This window comes from Dama dama, chromosome 21, assembly GCF_033118175.1.
Source record: "Dama dama isolate Ldn47 chromosome 21, ASM3311817v1, whole genome shotgun sequence".
NCBI classification, from domain to species: Eukaryota; Metazoa; Chordata; class Mammalia; order Artiodactyla; family Cervidae; genus Dama; species Dama dama.
Window position 1 is genome coordinate 73,926,755 of NC_083701.1, and position 19,981 is coordinate 73,946,735.

The 19,981-nt window shown below is 41.3% G+C and overlaps 1 protein-coding gene across 2 annotated transcripts in view; it reads right to left on the bottom strand.

The window, feature by feature from the left end:
• ATP6V0D2 (ATPase H+ transporting V0 subunit d2) overlaps positions 1 to 19,981 on the bottom strand; it is a 49,560-nt gene that overhangs the window by 23,666 nt on the left and 5,913 nt on the right. For both annotated transcript variants that reach the window (XM_061122879.1, XM_061122878.1), the window contains exon 2: positions 12,001 to 12,172. In XM_061122879.1, coding sequence (XP_060978862.1) covers positions 12,001 to 12,172 — 172 coding nt within the window. The remainder of the gene's footprint in view (positions 1 to 12,000; positions 12,173 to 19,981) is intronic.

Genomic DNA, 19,981 nt, shown 5'->3' on the forward strand with positions numbered 1-19,981 from the left:
ATGTAATCACTAATTTCAGAACATGCTGGTTAACTCATCGTAAATGATAGCTGATTTTATGTATAAAAAAGCCTGAGCCCCTTAGTGAAGACGGAAGCTCTTCATGACTCCGACTGAACTCCCTCCTCCAGGCACAGCTGGATAGGAAATAACTTGGTGAACTTGGAGATGGACAATAGATTCATCATCTCAAAGCACTGTGGCTAAGGTTTGGCTTCATCACGGGAGCATACCCTGATATCAAGACTGGTTCCTTCTACCTAAGCAGCCGGGTCAGCATCCTTTCATCTGCAGCATGTAATACGGTGTTCTCAGCGCCAACAGTTCTGTTCCGGGTGAGCAGGACGGTATGTTTCCGGGTCACGCTTGTACGTATGGAAAACACAGGAAGAGGGACGTAAAACGCACAATTCATGGGAAGTGTCGGGGGAGGGCGCGTGAAATGTATTAGGCGCACTTACTTCATTCCTCAGCAGCGCCCCGATCCGCCTTAACAGGCCCGCCAGCTCTTCACTGTGGCCCAGACAGCCGGGCTGCTTCTCAGGCCAAGAACCTGCCAGCCGGTCAGGAGACGGTTCGGTCCCCTGGAGGAGGGCGTGGAGACCCACTCAGTATTCCTGCCTGGAGAATCGCGTGCTCAGAGGGGCCTGGCGGGCTACAGGCCATGGGGTCACAAAGAGTCGGACACGACTGAGGCGCCTTAGCACGACAGCAAGCGATAGGGCCATGTAGGAAGTATTTTCCAATGTGTTAATTTTCAAATGAAAGCTTTTCTTGACTGCATTGATAAACATTTCTGTGTTACCTCAGATGTACTAAGTCCAATGCCAATCCCAGATATTCAGGTGGGGCAGCCCTTGCATTTAGTCCGATTTGTTGAAGAGGCTGTTGAGGTTTAGAATCTCCCCATTAATATTCTGTACCTTCTTGAAAGTGGACATTTGGGGTAACATTTCTTACTCCCCTGAAGTTTCCCACTTTTTAAATAGAGGAAGTGAAAATTACAGCAATTTTTAAAAGCAGTTCATTTTGCTGTCACGTGCATTTTTTTTCCTTCTAGGAAAATAAAATATTGAAAAATTATCCTGAAGTCAGCATTGCTGGAACAGCACATTTCGAACAAGAATGCTGGTCACTATGCATTTCTCAAACCCTTGGTAGCTCTGGAATCTTTAGCATTCTTCCCTAGTACTTAAGATTCTCGACAACCTCGGTCTAACCCATTTGTTTGGATTAAAAATTCTTCAAACTCATTCGTCCTTTTCTATATCAGTGTCTTTGTTCCTACCCCCTCTTTAGATGGGAAAAGTATCCATTCCCCACCAATTGCTAAATGCCGAAATCCTCCCCATCCTTTAAGGCCAATATTCAAATATTTAAGATTTTAAAATATCTGTAGCTAGAAGTGATATCTTTCTTCTGTCTCTAAAGCTCTGTATTTATATTTATCTTGGTGTGAAATTAATTTTTAGTATACGTTGGCAGTAGCCATGGTGAACACAGGGAGGAGTTAGCTCATTCATTCACAAATATTTATTATATATCTAAGGAGCTGAGACCTGGATTCAGCATTAATTCTGTCACACTTCAATTGTGTAATCTTGGGTAAGTGATTTCACATGTTCATTTAAATGTAATTATTTACAGATAATTCCTACAATATCCTTAGAGACTCTGTTCATTTTTTGTGGCCTCCATGAGGCTTGAACCATACTTGCCCAGAACACGAGCACAGTGATGATTTTTTTCAGTGGATGAGTACGTTTTTTCCTACGTTCAGACAAGTATGTTAACTCTGATAGTCCCTGGGTAAAAAGGATGAAGGAGATACCTGGTACTTTTTCTAGGGATCAAGGCTGCTTATACTTTTCTATTGAGAAGAACAATATTAGTGAGATGGCTTCAGTGCTGCCTCTTCCGCAGCAGTGTATGTAAATATTACAGAAATGGACAGGAAAACACCAACGGGGTGACGATTCTTCTTGTCCACTAGACAGTTACGCGTGCTGTGAGTGTCTATTATAGGCTGTTCCCTATCTGGTCAAGAACAGTGACTGGTGAATCTCGTATATTATATTCAAAACACCAGTCACAACAGGTTTTGGAGAATCTTATTTCTTCCAATGAGGAAAGAAAAAAAGAAACAGCTGAGAAGATAGGGAGAGGAACAAAACATTCCAAATTGTTGGAGTATGAGAGAGCAATCTGCTAATAACTGTCAAAATCTAGAACCTGCACAGTTATGGACAAAGCAATTTCACTTCTGGAAATCCCTCGTAAAGAAATGCCGGCAAAAGGAAGCAAACATAATAGGTACAATGATTTCTGTTGTATTACTTGAAATAACAAAGAAATAAAATAAAGTATATGGACAAAAGAGGGAACAGAATACAATGTATGCTTTAAAATAAGACAGATCTGTGTGCACTTATGGGCTTTCCAGGTGGCTCAGTGGTAAAGAATCTGCCTGCTAAGGCAGGAGCCACGAGTCCAATCTCTGGGTCAAGAAGATCCCCTGGAGAAGGAAATGGCAACCCAGGAAAGTATTCTTGACTGGGAAGTCCCATGGACAGAGGAGACTGGTGGGCTACAGTCCGTGGGGTCACAAAAGAGCCAGATACGACTTAGCCACTAAACAACAACATCTGTAGAAAATTCTTGATATCAATAGGTTACACTAAAAAAAAATTGTAAACAGTATATCATATAACCTAACTGTTCTAAAAAAATTAAAACCAGTTATGTATATTTTATATGTTGGTTTAGATATAAATATATGCACACATACAAACTTTTTTCATGTTGAAAGAAATTTGAAAAGGCATACATAAAATTTATGAGTGCTTACTTCTGGGCTTTGGGAAATAGGTACTGAATTACAGTCTTAACTTATAAAACCTCTGTTCTGTATTTCTAAAAAGCCCCTCACAGGATTGTTGTGAGAATTAAATTTAACGCATGAAGAGTGACTGTAGGGCTTCCCAGGTGGTTCAGTGGTAGAGAACCCCCCTGCCAATGCAGGAAACTTGGGTTCGACTTCTGGGTGGGGAAGATGCCCTGCAGCAGGAAATGGCAACACATCCCAGTATTCTTGCCGGGAAATCCCAAGGACAGGAGCCTGGCAGGCTATCCCATGGGCTCTCAAAAGTCAGACACAACTTAGCAACTAGACAACAACAAAGCGACTATAAAATTGTTGGTCTGCAGAGAGCACTAAATAAATTTTTTAATAAAAGCTATTTTTAAAAATACAGGTGCTTCATTTTAAATTTAAAAAAATAAACAAGATAAAATACAACTAGGGCAGTGGTTATCTGAATTAGTACCAGGGCTATGGGACAGTCTCAAGTCGTACTAAACAATGGCTGGGGAAGGAGTAGATTTGGAAAAAGGGTTACGGGGATCAATCGCGCCCCCTGGTGGTTGACTGCCGCCTAGCCAGACTGTTGATAAAACAAAGGAAACAATCCATCTACCTTGACCCTGATGTATTTCTCACTCGGGAGAACTGTTGTAGCATCCTGAGGTCTTTTACACCCATGACCTTATTAGCATCCTTAATCCTCAGACACCACTTTTGCTGTTATCAGTTAAGTGGGCAACCCAGCAGCAGGACTGGTTAAGCCTACGTTTCTGCTCTCTCCGCTAGATTTTTCCCTCCTGGCTGGGTACAAACAGGGTCCCATCTTTCCAACCTCAGTCTCAGCATTACCGCCTTTATTATGCAACCTTTTCCCACTTTCACAGGTGATAAGACCCTAATGCATAAAGTTAGCTGTATTGAGCAAATGCATGTAGATATACTGTGTGTGTGGATTTATTTATATATTATATATGTGTACATTTTTCAGTGAGCTTCCCCTATGGCGCTAGTGGTAAAGAATCCACCTGTCAATGCAGGAGATGCAAGAGACACGGGTTCCATCCTTGGGTTGGGGAGAGCCCCTGGAGGAGGCCACAGCAACCCACTCCAGTATTCTTGCCTGGAGAATCCCATGGACAGAGGAGCCTGGCGGGCTACGGTCCATGGGGTCGCAAAGAGTTGGGCACAACTTGGGTACTAAACCATCACCATGCTCGGTTTAATTCTCTGCTGTTGGTCTCTTGAAATTACTGTTTTTTAACAAGGGCCATGTATTTTCATTTCACCGGGCCTCATGAAACACATAACTTTCAATTAACACTTAGACTCTATATTATATATGTGTTTTCAGTTAAACTTGCAATTGTATATAATTATTATTCTGGACGAGGAAAAGGCTTTGACTGACTGAGGCACTTTTCCAGGGCCCCACAGCTGGTGTATTGCAGACTCCCAGCCTGCGTGCTGGCTGTGAGAATTTCTCATGTAGATCAGGGTCACCGGAGGGCCTTCTGAAAGTGTGGATTCCTAAACTGCAGTCCAGGACTTTCTAAAACCTGATTTTTAGAGGCATGGTCTTGGAATCTGCGCCTTAAGTAACTCTTCCACTGGCTTAGAGAAGCAAGTCCGTATTCAATTCGTCTCCAGTCTTAGAACCTAGCCTAGGCCTTCACTCATAGCAGTCACTTAATAAAGGTTATGCTGATTAATTAGGCTTCCCTGTGGCTCAGCTGGTAAAGAATCTGACTGCAATGAGGGTTCGGTCCCTGGGTTGGAAGATCCCCTGGAGAAGGGAAAGGCTACCAACTCCAGTATTAGGGCCTGGAAAATTCTCAAAGAGTCGGACACGACTGAGTGACTTTTACTCACTCACTCATGCTGATTAAGTATCATTCAGTTACAGAAAGACAAGTATTGCTTTTGTAGAAAAGCACCAGTGTTTTCAATTCCAGCACTTGGAGAATATTACACAAAGAAGGTCTCATCAGCAGCTGGATTAGAGACATTTTTGCTTCTTCCATTGAATATTCACATAGAATCTCTGGACATAAAACCTTTAAGTTGGTGCAATCTGTAAGATTTCAGAAGACCTTTTCTGGCCAGAGTCAGAATCACAAATACACAGTGTTGTCAAACAGATATTATTCAACCTGATATTTTTATTGGGAATTTGATTCTTGAAATCAGAATTTAACAAATTAAATATTTTGCAGACTTGGAGGTCAGGAAGAAACAAAACATACCTACAATGATCATGATCAGATGGAAGCCTATGCAGTCATTTAAAAATACTAGAAAAAAACTGATGTGAAAAAATTTTGGTAATAGATATTAAAGATTAAATTATTTTACAGAGTGATCTTAATTCCTTTAAAATGTGTGAGTATAAAAATATGTCAAATCATGGTGAGACTAAGGATAATTTGTTAATTTAATTTTATCTAAGTTAAATAGGCTTCTTATTCTTTTTGACTAGAAATAAAACAAAACCCTTTATCTCATTTGCAAATTCTTTTCTCCCTTAGCTTAGGATTCTAGGAATCATTGATTGCTTTCTCTCACTCGTTGCATCATAAATCAAGACGCTAAATTCTGTCAAGTCTACCTATCAAATTCATCCAATCACTGTTCCCTCCTTCCTGTCTCTACCATCGATATTTTCAATGTAAACGTTTAAAATAGCTTCCTCTATAGTTTCTCTGCTTCAGGTCTCATGTCTTCAATGCATCTTTCACAATACCAGCAGAATCATCTTCCTGAAATATGTAGCAGATCATTCCCCCTCACTTTTCAAGACAATGAGAGTTGAAAAGTAAAAACAAACAAGAAAAAGTAGCATCTTTGAAATGCTGTTTGGAAAACCCAATGTCACATTGGGGAAGGAACTGGCACCCCGCTCCAGAACTCTCGCCTGGAAAACTCCACGGACGGAGGAGCCTGGTAGGCTACGGTCCATGGGGTCGCAAAGGGTCGGACACGACTGAGCGACTTCACTTTCTTTCTTTCTACCGTTCCTTTTGGGGAAGGAAATGGCCACCCACTCCAGTGTGCTTGCCTGGAGAATCCCATGGACGGGGGGCCTGGTGGGCTGCAGTATGTGGGGCTGCAAAGAGTCGGACACGACTAAGCAGCTAACACACACACACACAGTATCACATCTTAGGGTCTCTACTACTTACTAACAGAAAGGACGTGGATGTTTGAAGCGGGACGTGGTAGCATCCTTCCTGAAATCTCCCCTCGACTGGCTGTTGCTGATGGAGACAGGTGAAGCCCTGCGTCAGCCAGCCTCTCGTCTCGTTCCCCAGCCATGCTCCGCTCTTGGCTGGGCTCCAGCCACGCCTGAGATGCTTCTCACCCCTAGGTACACAATATTCTCATGTCTCTCTTACGCAATGTATTCTTTCAATCTGATGCCCACTTGAAATACTGGTTCAAATGCTACCTTCTCTGCAAAAGCGTGCAAAATCAGGATTAGTCATTTCACCCTCCAGGTCCCTCCAGTTCAATGTCCAAGCCTCTGTCACAGCTGCTGCGTAATTCTGTCATTGTTTCACCCTTTGTGGACGCATCTACCTGCTCCATCAGAATGGGAGTTCCCACTGACTCAGAATTATACTATTTACGTTTTGACTAACACGTGAAGGGGTGAGCAAGTTCGTGATGCAGTTTGTGGAGGACTCTGGTAAAGAATCTGCCTGCAGTGCAGGAGACCCCGGCTCAACTCCTGGGTCGGGGAGATCCGCTGGAGAAGGGATAGGCTGCCCACTCCAGTATTCTGGCCTGGAGTACGCCATGGACTGTATGGTCCATGGGGTCGCAAAGAGTCAGACACGATTGAGCAACTTTTGCTTCCTCATGTTAGCACCAAACGACCTGATTCTGAGAAGCTTTTTAGGGCAAACCAAACTGCATAGCCCTCTAAAGTACAACACAACGCAAAACCTGTGGAGGGTTATAAAGTGTCACTGAGATAGTCAAGAACTTTTGATTAGCTTTTAAAAATGAATCTCTAAAGATTTCTTCACTGTGTGGATCTTAACCTATGATTCTTGGTTGATGTTACTGTGAAGTATTGACAATTATATTTCCTTGGTTATCCTACATTGAGAAAATTTATTTTGAAAGATTAATAAAATTTAAAGCTTAAAGAATTAAATCAGTATTTTGAATATTAAAATATTTGAGTCAGAGAGCTAATCTCAAAAGATAGAAGTTGAAATGCTGCTGGAAAGTGTTGAGTAGGAGGGAAGAAAAAACAATCCAAGCCTCTATTACATAGTCTCTTCATTAAAATGCTATAGGATTCACTCCTTTGTTTCACAGCACTATGTATAATTATAGTACACAAAACCGCCAGATCTTCCTGCGATTAGGCATTTAAAAATATACACTCCAGAGTTTCAAAACAAGTTTCACATGTAGGGTAATTCTATCACACGAATGTACAGTTCTTGAACATTCATATTGTGTTTATCATACCACTTTAAATATAGAGCATTTCTATTAGGGTTGGCTTAGTCATTTTCATAATGATACCCTGGGAATTCCCTAGTAGGGCAGTTCAGAGGTGCTAGACAGACACTTGACTTTGCAACACGTTCTAAAGGAGAAGTAAGAAAAACAGTTTCAGAACTACTGGACACCTGTCCCGCACACAGACACCTTTTGTTTTGGTAACATACATCCAGGCACTGCTGGATGCTGGCAGGTCACATGAATGGTGGGACAAACCATGGACTGAGATTCAGAAGACCTGGGCTTCGGTGTGATTCCTTTGGTCTCCGACAAGGAGAGAACGCCATTCATTGTCATTAACTGTGGCAAGAGACTCATGAGAATAATTGTGAAAGTGACGTCCAAGTCATAAAGTTGGGGCACCATAATGGGACATTTTCAATTAGGGGTGCACATCTGAATAATCTGGGTGCCTTCCAAAATACAGGGGGGCCCCACTCCCAGATCAACTAGGTCAGAACCTCCTGGGATAGGGATCAGGAATATACTTCTATTCTAAAGGCCCACAGATACTTCTGATTTACTTGCGTTTTGACAAACTATGGAGTGAGTGCAAGACCATCAGCTTTCTAGAATGATGGACCCACACCAAATGCTTTCCAAATCTCTTAATAATGCTCTGACTTTGAAATACACATTGATTCATTGAGCCTCCGTTTCTCTAATTTGAAAATTGGAGATATAAACACTTCTTTGCATGGTTCTGGTGCAAAGATGTAGGTAAAACATCTAGGTCTGATGTCTGACAAGAAACCTAAACATCTGGGGTCTGATAAGTAACTTAAATACCTGCAGATCATAAGACAGAAGAGTGTGTTGGAGACCATGGCTAATTGGGGAATGCAAGTCTTAATGAAACACATTTTTTAATATTACTGTAAAGACTACCCTGGTCACATAAAACACATCTATAGGAATGACATCTGGCTTTTAGCCCTAACATACCTTCAATAAATAACCAATCCTCAAGTACCATATATTAATTAAATGTAAGATATAAAATCCTGAATTGTCTGAAAGTATGTTTCTATATGCATGTGTAGGATGCTGCTAGATACAGGATCATATACTGATTCAACAAATATTCAGTATACTAATGAGTCAGAGATCCTTAAAAGAACTAGTTCAAAGAGTTTATCATCAAGAGAGAGAAAGGGAGAGAGGAAGAGGATGAATTAAAGCATGTCCATTATTAACAATACTAATACTACCAAATCTATGCTTCCGTGTCTATTTCTGCATTAACATCCTACCCAGGTATCTGTGACTGTCTATGCATACTTATGCACAGTTTTGAAATATCACTAATGACTAGAAATATTTGGAATTTTAAGTAATTATTTTTAGAAACAGTATATTTTAACTAGATCGATATGATAGTTTGTTGTGAAATAAGAAGGCTTGCTGAATTAATCTAAGGTTCCTTCCAGGTTTAAGATTCTATAGTTAGAAAACAATAAATCATGGAATCATCACATAAGAGGAACTACTGACCAAATGACTCAGAGTCATTCTTAGAGCACTTCTTAACATACTTGGGGGAAAATTTTCATCATGTGAGATCGTCTCTCAACCTAAAAAGTACAAAACCTGGCAGCTTTCAGATTGAGTTAAAATTGGACTTGCCCTGTCTTCATCACAGGTCAGCTTTTCTGCACTCATCTAAAATCTGAGCAAAATAATTCTGCAAAGCCTACTGCTAGCATTTATTTCGAATCACTTTTTAGTGATTTGGGCAAGTTCCTCCTCTTAAGTTTTCATTTCCTCATCCTTAAAATGGTGATGATCAGAACTAAGTAAGACTTGTCACTGAAGACTCCATAATCTGACTGGAATTTTCTCCCCTAGCCTCCCTTCCCCATTCCTCTCCTCTTCCTGCACAGCCTGCTCCAGCCAAAACTGACCGGCAGCGTCCTTCCCATCGGCTTGCTTCAACCCCAGCCTTCTCCGGAATCTCCAATTTCTACTCCATTTCCAGCCTTGGCAGCAATGTTGGCCCTTCTGGGAGACCTTTCCAGAATCTTTCTCAAAGAAAATGCTTGGGCTTTGGACTGAGTCAGACCCAAGTTCATATCGGATCTTCATTTTCACTAGTTGTTTATTGGTGGATTCTTTCAAAACGTCAGCATCTATATCTTGTCTGTAAACAAATTCCCAGACTACAGAGCTGCTAGGAGGCTAGATTGCACAAACAAGGAACACAGGTGCTAACAACACGTCTCAAGTGCATCAGTGACTACTTCCTGTTTGATCATTCCTTCTAACTGCTTACTGGATCATTGTTTGGGAAAAACAATTTGAGCTGGATCCCTACTCTCATTCTTTACACAAAAATACATTTTAGATGAATCAAACTTTTAAATGTTAAGAAGTGAAACGACAACAAAAGAATGCAAGAAAGGACAGGTGAATTTACTAATCCTTTGGAGTGAAGGATTTTCTAAGCAGGACACAATAATCAAAAGATTGTACAATAAAAAGACTGGTGATAACTAAATTAAAAAGTTCAATATTCCTACAGCAAAAAAATCAAAATAAAAATTAAGTTATATCAAACTGATGAAAGGCTAACTTTCTTAACTTATAAAGAGTCCTTATATATCAACAAGAAATGCTGCACATTCTAATAAGAAAAATAGACAAGGAATTTGGTCAGGTAGCAAATACACATGACTAAATGTGTAAATGTGAAAAGATGTTCCATTTTGCTAATAAAGAAATACGCAAAGTGAAAGTCACTCAGTCACGTCCGACTCTTTGGGACCCTATGGACTGCAGCCTGCCAGGCTCCTCTGTCCAAGGAATTCTCCAGGCAAGAATACTGGAGAGAGTAGCTGTTCTCTTCACTCCCTTCTCCAGTGGATCTTCCCAACCCAGGGATCGAACCCACATCTCCTGCATTGCAGGTGGAGTCTCTACTGCCTGAGCCACCAGGGAATTCCAAGAATACGGGAGTGGGTAGCTTATCCCTTCTCCAGGGGATCTTCCTGACCCAGGAATTGAACCGGGGTCTCCTGCATTAACAGGCAGATTCTTTACAAGCTGAGATGCCACAAAAGCCCATAAAGAAGTATAAATTAAAGCAAAGAGATAGTTTTTAACTTACTGTCAAGGTAAAAATGAAAAATATAGTATCTGATGTTGGTAATGGTGTAGGGGCACAGGCCTTCTCATGCACTGTTTTGGGGGTACAAACTGGTGCTACTTCTGTTGTGTTCAAGCTAGCAGATTTTCTAAAATAAATGAAGGGACATTCCTTTGACTCACTACTTGCACTGCTAGAAATTTAGCTTAGAAATAAATTCAAGACCTACACTATAATAAGCTAGAGCCAGGTACAAAACTTTTTGTAATAAGGAAAAAAAAGTTAGTTATTTGTTAATAGATTCCTGATAAATTGAGTTATAATGTATACCAAACATGGACTTCTACACAGTTATTAAAAATGCATGACACGGATGAGGATATTTCTAACAAATATTAAGTGGGGAAAAACTGATGTCCTCTGTATGAATTTGAAATGTGGGAGTAGGGTGGGTTGAATATGTATCATTATACATATACAATGCAATTTTTTGTTTAGAAAAATAATAAACTAAGAAGTGCTTACTTTTAGGGAGAGGAACTGTGTGGGGAGGAAGGGGATAGGTGGAATAGAGGGATATTTTTATTATATGCCTTTCTCAACCAGTCTATGGCCTGGATGTAGTAATCACCGCTGCATATTAATCTAAATTATATGTACATATAATATATGTATATGTAATATATGTAATATACATATAATATATGTAGACAGCTCATCCTTTGTGGGCATTCGTTCTCAGCTTGTCAGCTAAGACAACTAAAGGGGCCCAAAGGTTTGAGCACTGGATATAGTTTATTAACTAGATTAAGAAATACAGTTTACTATTGTATAGAAATTCAAACATTTTAGAAAGAAGGGCCTTCACACCAAAAGACTGGAACCACTGGTGATGGAGAGGGATAAAAATAAGACACATCTAACTATGATGGGAGCACCTGATTCTGTTGAAGGGGTAGGTGTGGCTTTAAGAAAGATCTGTGATATTCCAACCCTACCTTGACAAGCGATCTGAAAATGTGGCGTAATACCTACCTTCAGTTCCAAGAGCTGGAATGTTTCAGACATCAGCAGCACTTATCACTGCTAAGAGTGAATGACCTGATCATGTTTATAAGTAAATGAAATAAATAAATGAAATCTATTTTCTAACAGTGAAAATGTGGATCTATGCCCTTCCCTGGTGGCTCAGACGATAAAGACTCTGCCAGTGATATGGGAGACCCGGGTTTGATCCCTGGGTCAGGAAGATCCCCCGGAGAAGGCAGTGGCCACCCATTCCCGTGTTCTTGCCTGGAGAATCCCGTGGGCGGAGGAGCCTGGTGGGCCACAGTCGATGGGGTCGCAAAGAGTCTGGGGATGGAGTGACTCACACTAAGATAAGACACGCGCTTATCAGTTCCCAGATGAATGCATTCAAACTTACAAACAACAGAAGTGGTCTTGAACTTCAGGCCAGCCTGATCCCCACCTGGAGCTCTTAGGGGTGGTTCGCAGTCACCCTGGGGGGAGCAGGGGCCCTCCTGTCACTCACGTCATGTATGTGAAAAAGCTGCTTAGCGGCTCCAAGGAGTGATTCCGGAAATACTCAAACTCTCTGCACAGCTTCTTCCTCATCTCCGTGTCAATAACGGAAACAGTAAGAGGGGTGGCTTGATTAGCCAAGAAGTTGCCGTAATCGGTGGTCTGGAGATGAATTTTCAGATCTGAAATTAAGGAAAGCACCAGATCAGGCTAAATTTGGAACATGCATGAAAAAGCTTTACAACACTGACTGAATTTGCGGTAACTTTATGATAAACGCATGATTATGCACTGTTTATTACTGATTTGGTTGCACTAGTCTTCGTTTCTGCCTGCGGACTCTAGTTGCGATGACCTTTCCTGCTGCAGGGCACAGGCTCTGGTGCACGAAGGTCGGTAGTTACAGCCCGTGGGCTCAGGAGTTGTGACTTGCGGGGCCTGGGGCTCGCAGGCTTCAGTAGTTGTGACTCAGGGGCTTAGCTGCTCCACAGCGTGTGGAATCTTCCGGGACCAGGGATGGAACTCCTGACTCCTGCACCGGCAGGTGAATTCTTATCCACTCTACCACCAGGGAAGTCTCATAAACGCATATTTAATTATTGCTATCTTATTAGGCCTTAATATAAAGTCTACATATGATTTAGACTTGAATGTTAATCTCTACAGCAATAAAGGATTCAATGTTAATGCAGATAATCGAAAATAACTTTTAATTACATAAGAACTATAGAATTATTGAGCACAGTTGAAAAGAACATTAGAAACCACCTAGTCCAGAGATTACAAATTGGTTTTAACTGAACCAACTTAGTCATTTGCAAATAGTGCTAGGAAAACTGTTTGAGGATACCAAGCCTCCATCCCAGCTTGATGGCAAAGAATATTTACCCTACAGATGAAGAAATTGAGTCTATGTGTGTCTAAATGGGTTTTAACATTCAAAAAACGAAGATCATGGCCCATCACTTCATCAAAAGACAAAGATCCGGTCCCATCACTTCATCAATATCAATTTGAGAAATTGATTCAAAGCCAGTATTATACCTTAAAAAAAAAACTGTATTTTATTACCAATCAATTAAAACTGGATTATCAATTATTCTGTTATTTAATTCTGTCTGGTAGAATTATTTAACCTCACTCATCTGAATTTCAAAATACTTGGATAATACTTCTAGCACACCTCCTGTCTTGGGATATCACAAAGTCTTAATATGTTAACTCCAAAGGGGCAGTTCCAGTTTCTTAGTAATATCTTTTATCTTTTGGTTCCTTGTGTGGTACCCAACATAAGTGTCTCAAATATCTGAACATCAGAAATGTCTTTGGCACCATCTAGCACATGACTGGAGTCAATAGAGTGTCCTAGACCTTATTGTAATTTTCATTGAAACATTTATTGAGTATCTATTATGTGCTGTTACCACAGGGGACAAAACATATTCCTCATCTTCAAGGAAACTCATAATCTGGTGGAGGTAGAGGCACGAAAAAAACAGATGATGCAACCCACTGAGTTCAGGATAAAGATAAGAACCTTGATTTACGGGAACATAGAAAATGACTCGATGGACATGGGTTTGGGTAAACTCCGGGAGTTGGTGATGGACAGGGAGGCCTGGCGTGCTGCAGTCCATGGGGTCACGAAAAGTCGGACACGACTGAGCGACTGAACTGAATTGAGAAAATGAGAGCAAGACTCAGAGGGATGAAAGCAAAACAAGCCTAGGAGAGTTTCTGGAAGAAGGTTAAGCCAGAGATGAGCCTTCAAGTGCTACGCAAGAGTGCAAGGAAGGTGTTCCATGAATTTGTACAGGTGGGGAGGAGGCAAGAAGTTCAAAGCAGTTGAGTGCTGTTGAAGCGCTGAGTGGGAGAGGAGGAGGGGTAAAATGTGAAGCCAGAGAAGGACGCAGGGGCTGTCCCCAGGAAGACTTGGCGTGACATCCTTGATCCTGAGGATAATAGGGAGCCCCTGTGGGTGATGAGCTAATCCCTCTGGTAGCTGATGGGGGAGGGGGCATTTGCACTCAAGTGGTTCTTGAGTCTCAGCAGACAGGCATTCTTCAGGGTCTGGAGTAGATCATGCATCAGAAATGCTCTTCATCTGACTGACCGCAGAATTTATTTGCTCAATTACCTATTTAATTAGCTTAATTCAAAAAAAAAAAAAAAGCATACTCTTTTGCCATGTCTTGTTTGGCTTTTATTTTGACAGTTCAGGTTTTTATACAATTTGACAGGGTGTAGTCTCAGCATGGAGAAATATTTGCCAACAGGAGTGACACAAATGGTGTTTCTTCCAAAACCATGATATATGGCTCATGTGACATATGTTTCTCTTAGGCAAAATAACTTCCAAACCTTTCAGCTGCCAGTGAGATGCTGAAATGAAATGTCTCAAGTGTTTCAGACCCTGCTTAGGCAATCTTGTAAAAAATTGTGGCTGGTGGACAGATAGTTAAGACAGAAGGAGCCTCGCCTCCCCACCCCAAGGTGGTCCACGAGACCCTGGAAATCAGATGCGAAGAAAATCTTGGCTTCGCTATGGAAAACAGTGTGGAGATTTCTTAAAAAACTGGAAATAGAACTGCCATATGACCCAGCAATCCCACTTCTGGGCATACACACCGAGGAAACCAGATCTGAAAGAGACACGTGCACCCCAATGTTCATCACAGCACTGTTTATAATAGCCAGGACATGGAAGCAACCTAGATGCCCATCAGCAGATGAATGGATAAGGAAGCTGTGGTACATATACACCATGGAATATTACTCAGCCATTAAAAAGAATTCATTTGAACCAGTCCTAATGAGATGGATGAAACTGGAGCCCCTTATACAGAGTGAAGTAAGCCAGAAAGATAAAGAACATTACAGCATACTAACACATATATATGGAATTTAGAAAGATGGTAACGACAACCCTTTATGCAAAACAGAAAAAGAGACACAGAAATACAGAACAGACTTTTGAACTCTGTGGGAGAATGTGAGGGTGGGATATTTCAAAAGAACAGCATGTATACTATCTATGGTGAAACAGATCACCAGCCCAGGTGGGATGCATGAGACAAGTGCTCGGGCCTGGTGCACTGGGAGGACCCAGAGGAATCGGGTGGAGAGGGAGGTGGGAGGGGGGATCGGGATGGGGAATACATGTAAATCCATGGCTGATTCATATCAATGTATGACAAAACCCACTGGAAAAAAAAAATAATAATAATAAAAAAAAAAAAAAAGAAAGAAAATCTTGGCTTGAAGTATCTGCTCTGAGTTAATATTATTATCTTTCAATGATAACGATCACGCTGATAGCTTTATAGTTTTACAAACGGGGTCACATTTTTTTCCTCGAATTTCCCCCAGTGCTTATTTAAGCACGTGTGCCAACGTGCTCGGTCGTGTCCGACTCTCTGCGACCCCACGGACTGCCGTCCACCGGGTTCCTCCGTCCGTGGGACTTTTCCAGGCACGAGTACTGGAGTGGGTTGCCATTTCCTGCTCCAGGGGATCTTGCTAACCCACGGGTGGAACTTGCTATCTCCTGCATCTCCTACACTGGCTGGGTGATTCTCCCCGAGCCACCTGGGAAGCCATGCTTATCTTAATAGGTATGTGATAAATAGAGGTTTGTGGTCAGATACATTTGGAATAAACAGGCTTCTTCACTGCAGGAACTGAAAGCCTTTAATACATTAATTTGAATGATTTCTTTGGAAAGAGTTTGGTACAGAACTTCCCAAGCCACTAGAAAACAATGCAGCCACCCACAGAGCACGCTTTGGAAAATTACACTTTTTTTCATCCAGAGTCGTGTTGCAAGTGACACTTTTTCTTTTTTATTCAAATGAGGAACCATGAGATCACTGCCAACTAAATCAATTTTACAGGTCCCAAACACAATAGTACAATGGGAACAGATTCAGCTATTATAAAAAATATCTGAGCATGTCACACAGAGTATAATAGCATATATGCGTGTACAAAGAGTCATAATGTAAAAATGCTCCTTCCGTGGGTTGCAGTCATTGGGCTCGGGGAATTAACTGAGATCTCTTGACTAGTGAGGCAGGAATACTCTCTGGCTGCTATCTTTTCTCTGTTGCTTTGCTGGGTCATTCCTTTTTCGTTCCCGTGCAGCTTCCTGTTGGAGCTCTTTAAAAATGAACGTCCCGACTGTTCACACTCCAGGTAGCTTTATGCCAAGGCAGCACCTATGCTTGTGAAGGATGCTATCTTTGAGCAGCTCCCACCTCTGTCCCACACTCTGCTTGATGCTGAACTTATGGGAATTACCTGACCTTTCTGAACTCAGTTTTCTCACCTACAAAATGGGTTACAATGTATGCTTTTTGGGTTACTGTGGAGCTTTAAAGAAGATAATGTAGATGAAGACCTCTTTTGCCCCCTTACTTGTACCTATCTCCTTCCAAAATAATTTGATTCGATTGGCTAAGACTTTGATTTTTATTCCCTAAATCAGACTTTTTTTAAATAATATATTACCATCATATCTTACAGTTACTTAAATTTGAATAAACCTATCAGTATTTTAAAAGCCAGATGTTTCTTTCTCCATTTTTGCTAAGGTACTGCCATCTCACGGTTATAAAACTTCAAGTCCTCTTTGAAGATTTATTAACTTCAAATCCCCTGCATTGTTTCTGAATATCTTCCCAGATTTCCTCTCCTTATACCCCAGTTTAGAATGATGATATCGTTAACCTAGATCACTGTGGCAATCTCTAATACATTCTCCCAGGTTTGTTTCCCTTCTGTCCTCCATGCCTCAAACTTGAATCTTTCTTAAGAAATGTTTGGATTTTAGAATAATCCTCTTAAGTATCCTGGAGCTACTGAATTTTAGGCAGATTAAAAGCAACTTGCAAATTACTTTTATTTTACCACTGACAGATGATTTTAACACCAATATAAGCCTTAACAATAATCCCCATTTCATAGATGAAGAAGCCAAGACTCAGAGAAACAACTTGACCATCTTTCCAAGCATACATGTATTTGACTGAAGATTCAGACACGCCTCTCTCTTCACTCAATATTCTGAAGTTCCATAATTAGACCTTTGGTGGCCCTCAAAAATTTTCACAGCATAAACTCCTGCGTTATTATAATACTCTAGTATTGCAGGCAACCGCTTTATCCTCACCAGTATGCTTTTATGTTTTTCTATTTATAGCCCATTAATTCTCCCCAAGAGCCTAGGACATCTTATCATCTCAACTCCCCTGACCCCACCTCCAGTTCCCCATTACACTGGCATTTTCCCAACCCACTGTCCTTCAAGATTCAGCTTACTTTCGAATATATCCTCTAGCTATAAACTCTTCATAAATTTTAATAGTTTTTATTTATTTATAGAATGATTGTTTCCAAAACAAACCAATGCTCTTTGAAGGAAAACAGAATCAACAACATAGAGGCATACACCAAACACCGTTAACCATAACCAAGAAACGGGACAGATTATTTTAGGAATTTAAAAGTCTAGCAGAAGAGGGTAAATTAACTCTTGTTGTATATACACGGCAGTTCAGGCGGTGTTCTTATGACTTCCTGGGAATTCTCATGATTTACAGTATACAAAACATTTTCAGAAATTTCTGATTCCCTTAGTAACTGGGAGTTAGGCCAGGGAGATACCATCTACCAGAAAGGAAAGCACCATGGCTAAAAGTTAAGCAGTTGGCTTAACATCCCAGGGCCAGAAAGCAGAGTCAGGACTTAAACATGCAGACATGTCTATTGTGTATTTTCAAATTCTTACTTCAAATTCTTACTACGTGCAAAACACAGCCTTAGGCTAGGGAAGCTAGGAGACAAAGAAGGATATGGTGTGGTTTCTATACTTTAAAAAAGTCTTTTTTTTTTTTTTTTAAAGTTCAGTTCTATTGAGGTATAACCAACAAATAAAATTCTAAGGCATTTAAAGTATACATCGTGGTGCTCTGATACACTCTTAACGCTGTGAAAGGCTTCTCCCACCTCCTTAACTAACACCTCTATAAGCAGACGTATTTATAGTTTCTGCCCTTGAGAAGCTTACAGTTTAGGAGGGGATAGGTTCATTTATTCACTTATTCATTTATTCACTTAAGAGTTAAGCCCTTAACTGTGATCACTCAGGGGAAGAGACAGATAAAGGAGACAAACTGCCCCAGAGTGACATACTTATGCAAATATCACAGATGCTATACAGAATTAGGTACATTACTCGGCTCGATAAATCACAAAATTGAGGCTTGTCAATTCTATCCCAATAGAAATGAGTAGAAAAGGGTTTATAGAGAAAGTGACTTCGAAATGGAGACTTCAAAGAAAAATGGGTGTTCTCCAGGTAAGCAAGATGCAGAATGGAATTTGTGGCTGAGGAATAACCTTAGAGAAAGGCCGAAGAGCTCTGAGGAAGCGCTTCCCAGGTAGAGATGGGATGCTAACTGGCCTCAGCTCAGCTGGTTAGCTGCCGCTGCTCAGCTGCTCCAATCGTGTCTGACTCTGTGTGACCCCGTGGACTGTAGCCCGCCAGGCTCCTCTGTCCGTGGGATTCTCCAGGCATGAATACTGGAGTGGGTTGCCATGCCCTCATCCATGGATCTTCCTGACCCAGGAGTCAAACCCAGGTCTCCTGCATTGCAGGCAGATTCTTAACCATCTCAGCCACCAGACAAGTCACAGTTGGTTAGAGTGTGGTGCTAACAACGCCAAGATCACTGGTTTGATCCTCGTACCAGCCAAGCTATCTAGCCTTTAAACTGAGCTAAGTTTATCCTGCCTGATGAGAGTATTTCTGAACACTTGACAATATTGTATATGCATTTTTAATACAAGGCAGAGAAAATAAGTACTCTAATTAGGGCTTCCTGGGTAGCTCAAATAGTAAAGAATCTGCCTGCAATGCGGGAGACCTGGGTCCCATCCCTGGGTTGGGACGATGCCCTGGAGGAGGCATGGCAACCCACTGCAGTATCCTTGCCTGGAGAATCCCACGGACAGAGGAGCCTGGTGGGCCCCAGTCCACGGGGTCCCAAAGAGTTGGACATGCCTGAGTGACTAACACTTTCATTTTCACATAATGAGAGGTACAAATAATGTGTAAAGGAGATTGGTGAAAGCCCTTTGAAATAAAAGCCTTCCTTCTGTGAGAGTTTTTTAAAATTTAGACTACCTTTTAATAGATAGTAGGTAAAGGCCTCCTACTTGTAAACTAATATCCACACCCCTGCCACTTATTACTAGCCCCAGTAACTACTATTTTTAGTTCCATATGAATCCTTTCACACTTCCTTATTTCCTCTTTTTTTTGTAGTTATAGGATATTACATTATATAACTGCTCCATCATTTATTTAACCAGCTCCCTTACCGTGGACATTTGATTTGTTTGTCATTTTCTGCCATTCCCAACAGTGCTACACGAAGTCCCAGGCCAAGTGTACATGCATTTAGAATTCTGAGGCCCAACCACTCTCATTAAGGGGCTCTTATTCTTTTAATATTTCTATTTGTTAGAGTGGGAGCCCTTTAGGGTGGGGTGTATCTTTTTCATCTTTCGTTCCTTGGCTCTAACTAGAAAGTGCTGAGTACATGCATTAATTCCCACGTGAAGGCACCGTTGGAAAGGAATGAAGGTCATGTTCCTTGAAGAGGAAGCATTAATAATTGGCCGTAAGCTGTAACCAGCTCCTCTCACTCGCCTCCCAAAAATGACGGCGGAGAAGACAAGGTCCAGGCTGGGTCCAGGCCTCTCACCGTAACCTGAGAGCAGGGATCACTTTCCCCACGTATTTCAGAGAAAGCTTGTTGTTGTTCGTTGTTTAGTTGCAGCCCCATGGACTGCAGCCCATCAGGCTCCTTTGTCCATGGAATTCTCCAGGCAGGAATACTAGAGTGGGTGGCCATTTCCTTCTCCAGGGGACCTTCACCACCCAAGGATCCAACCTGCGTCTCTAGCATTGCAAGTGGATTCTTTAC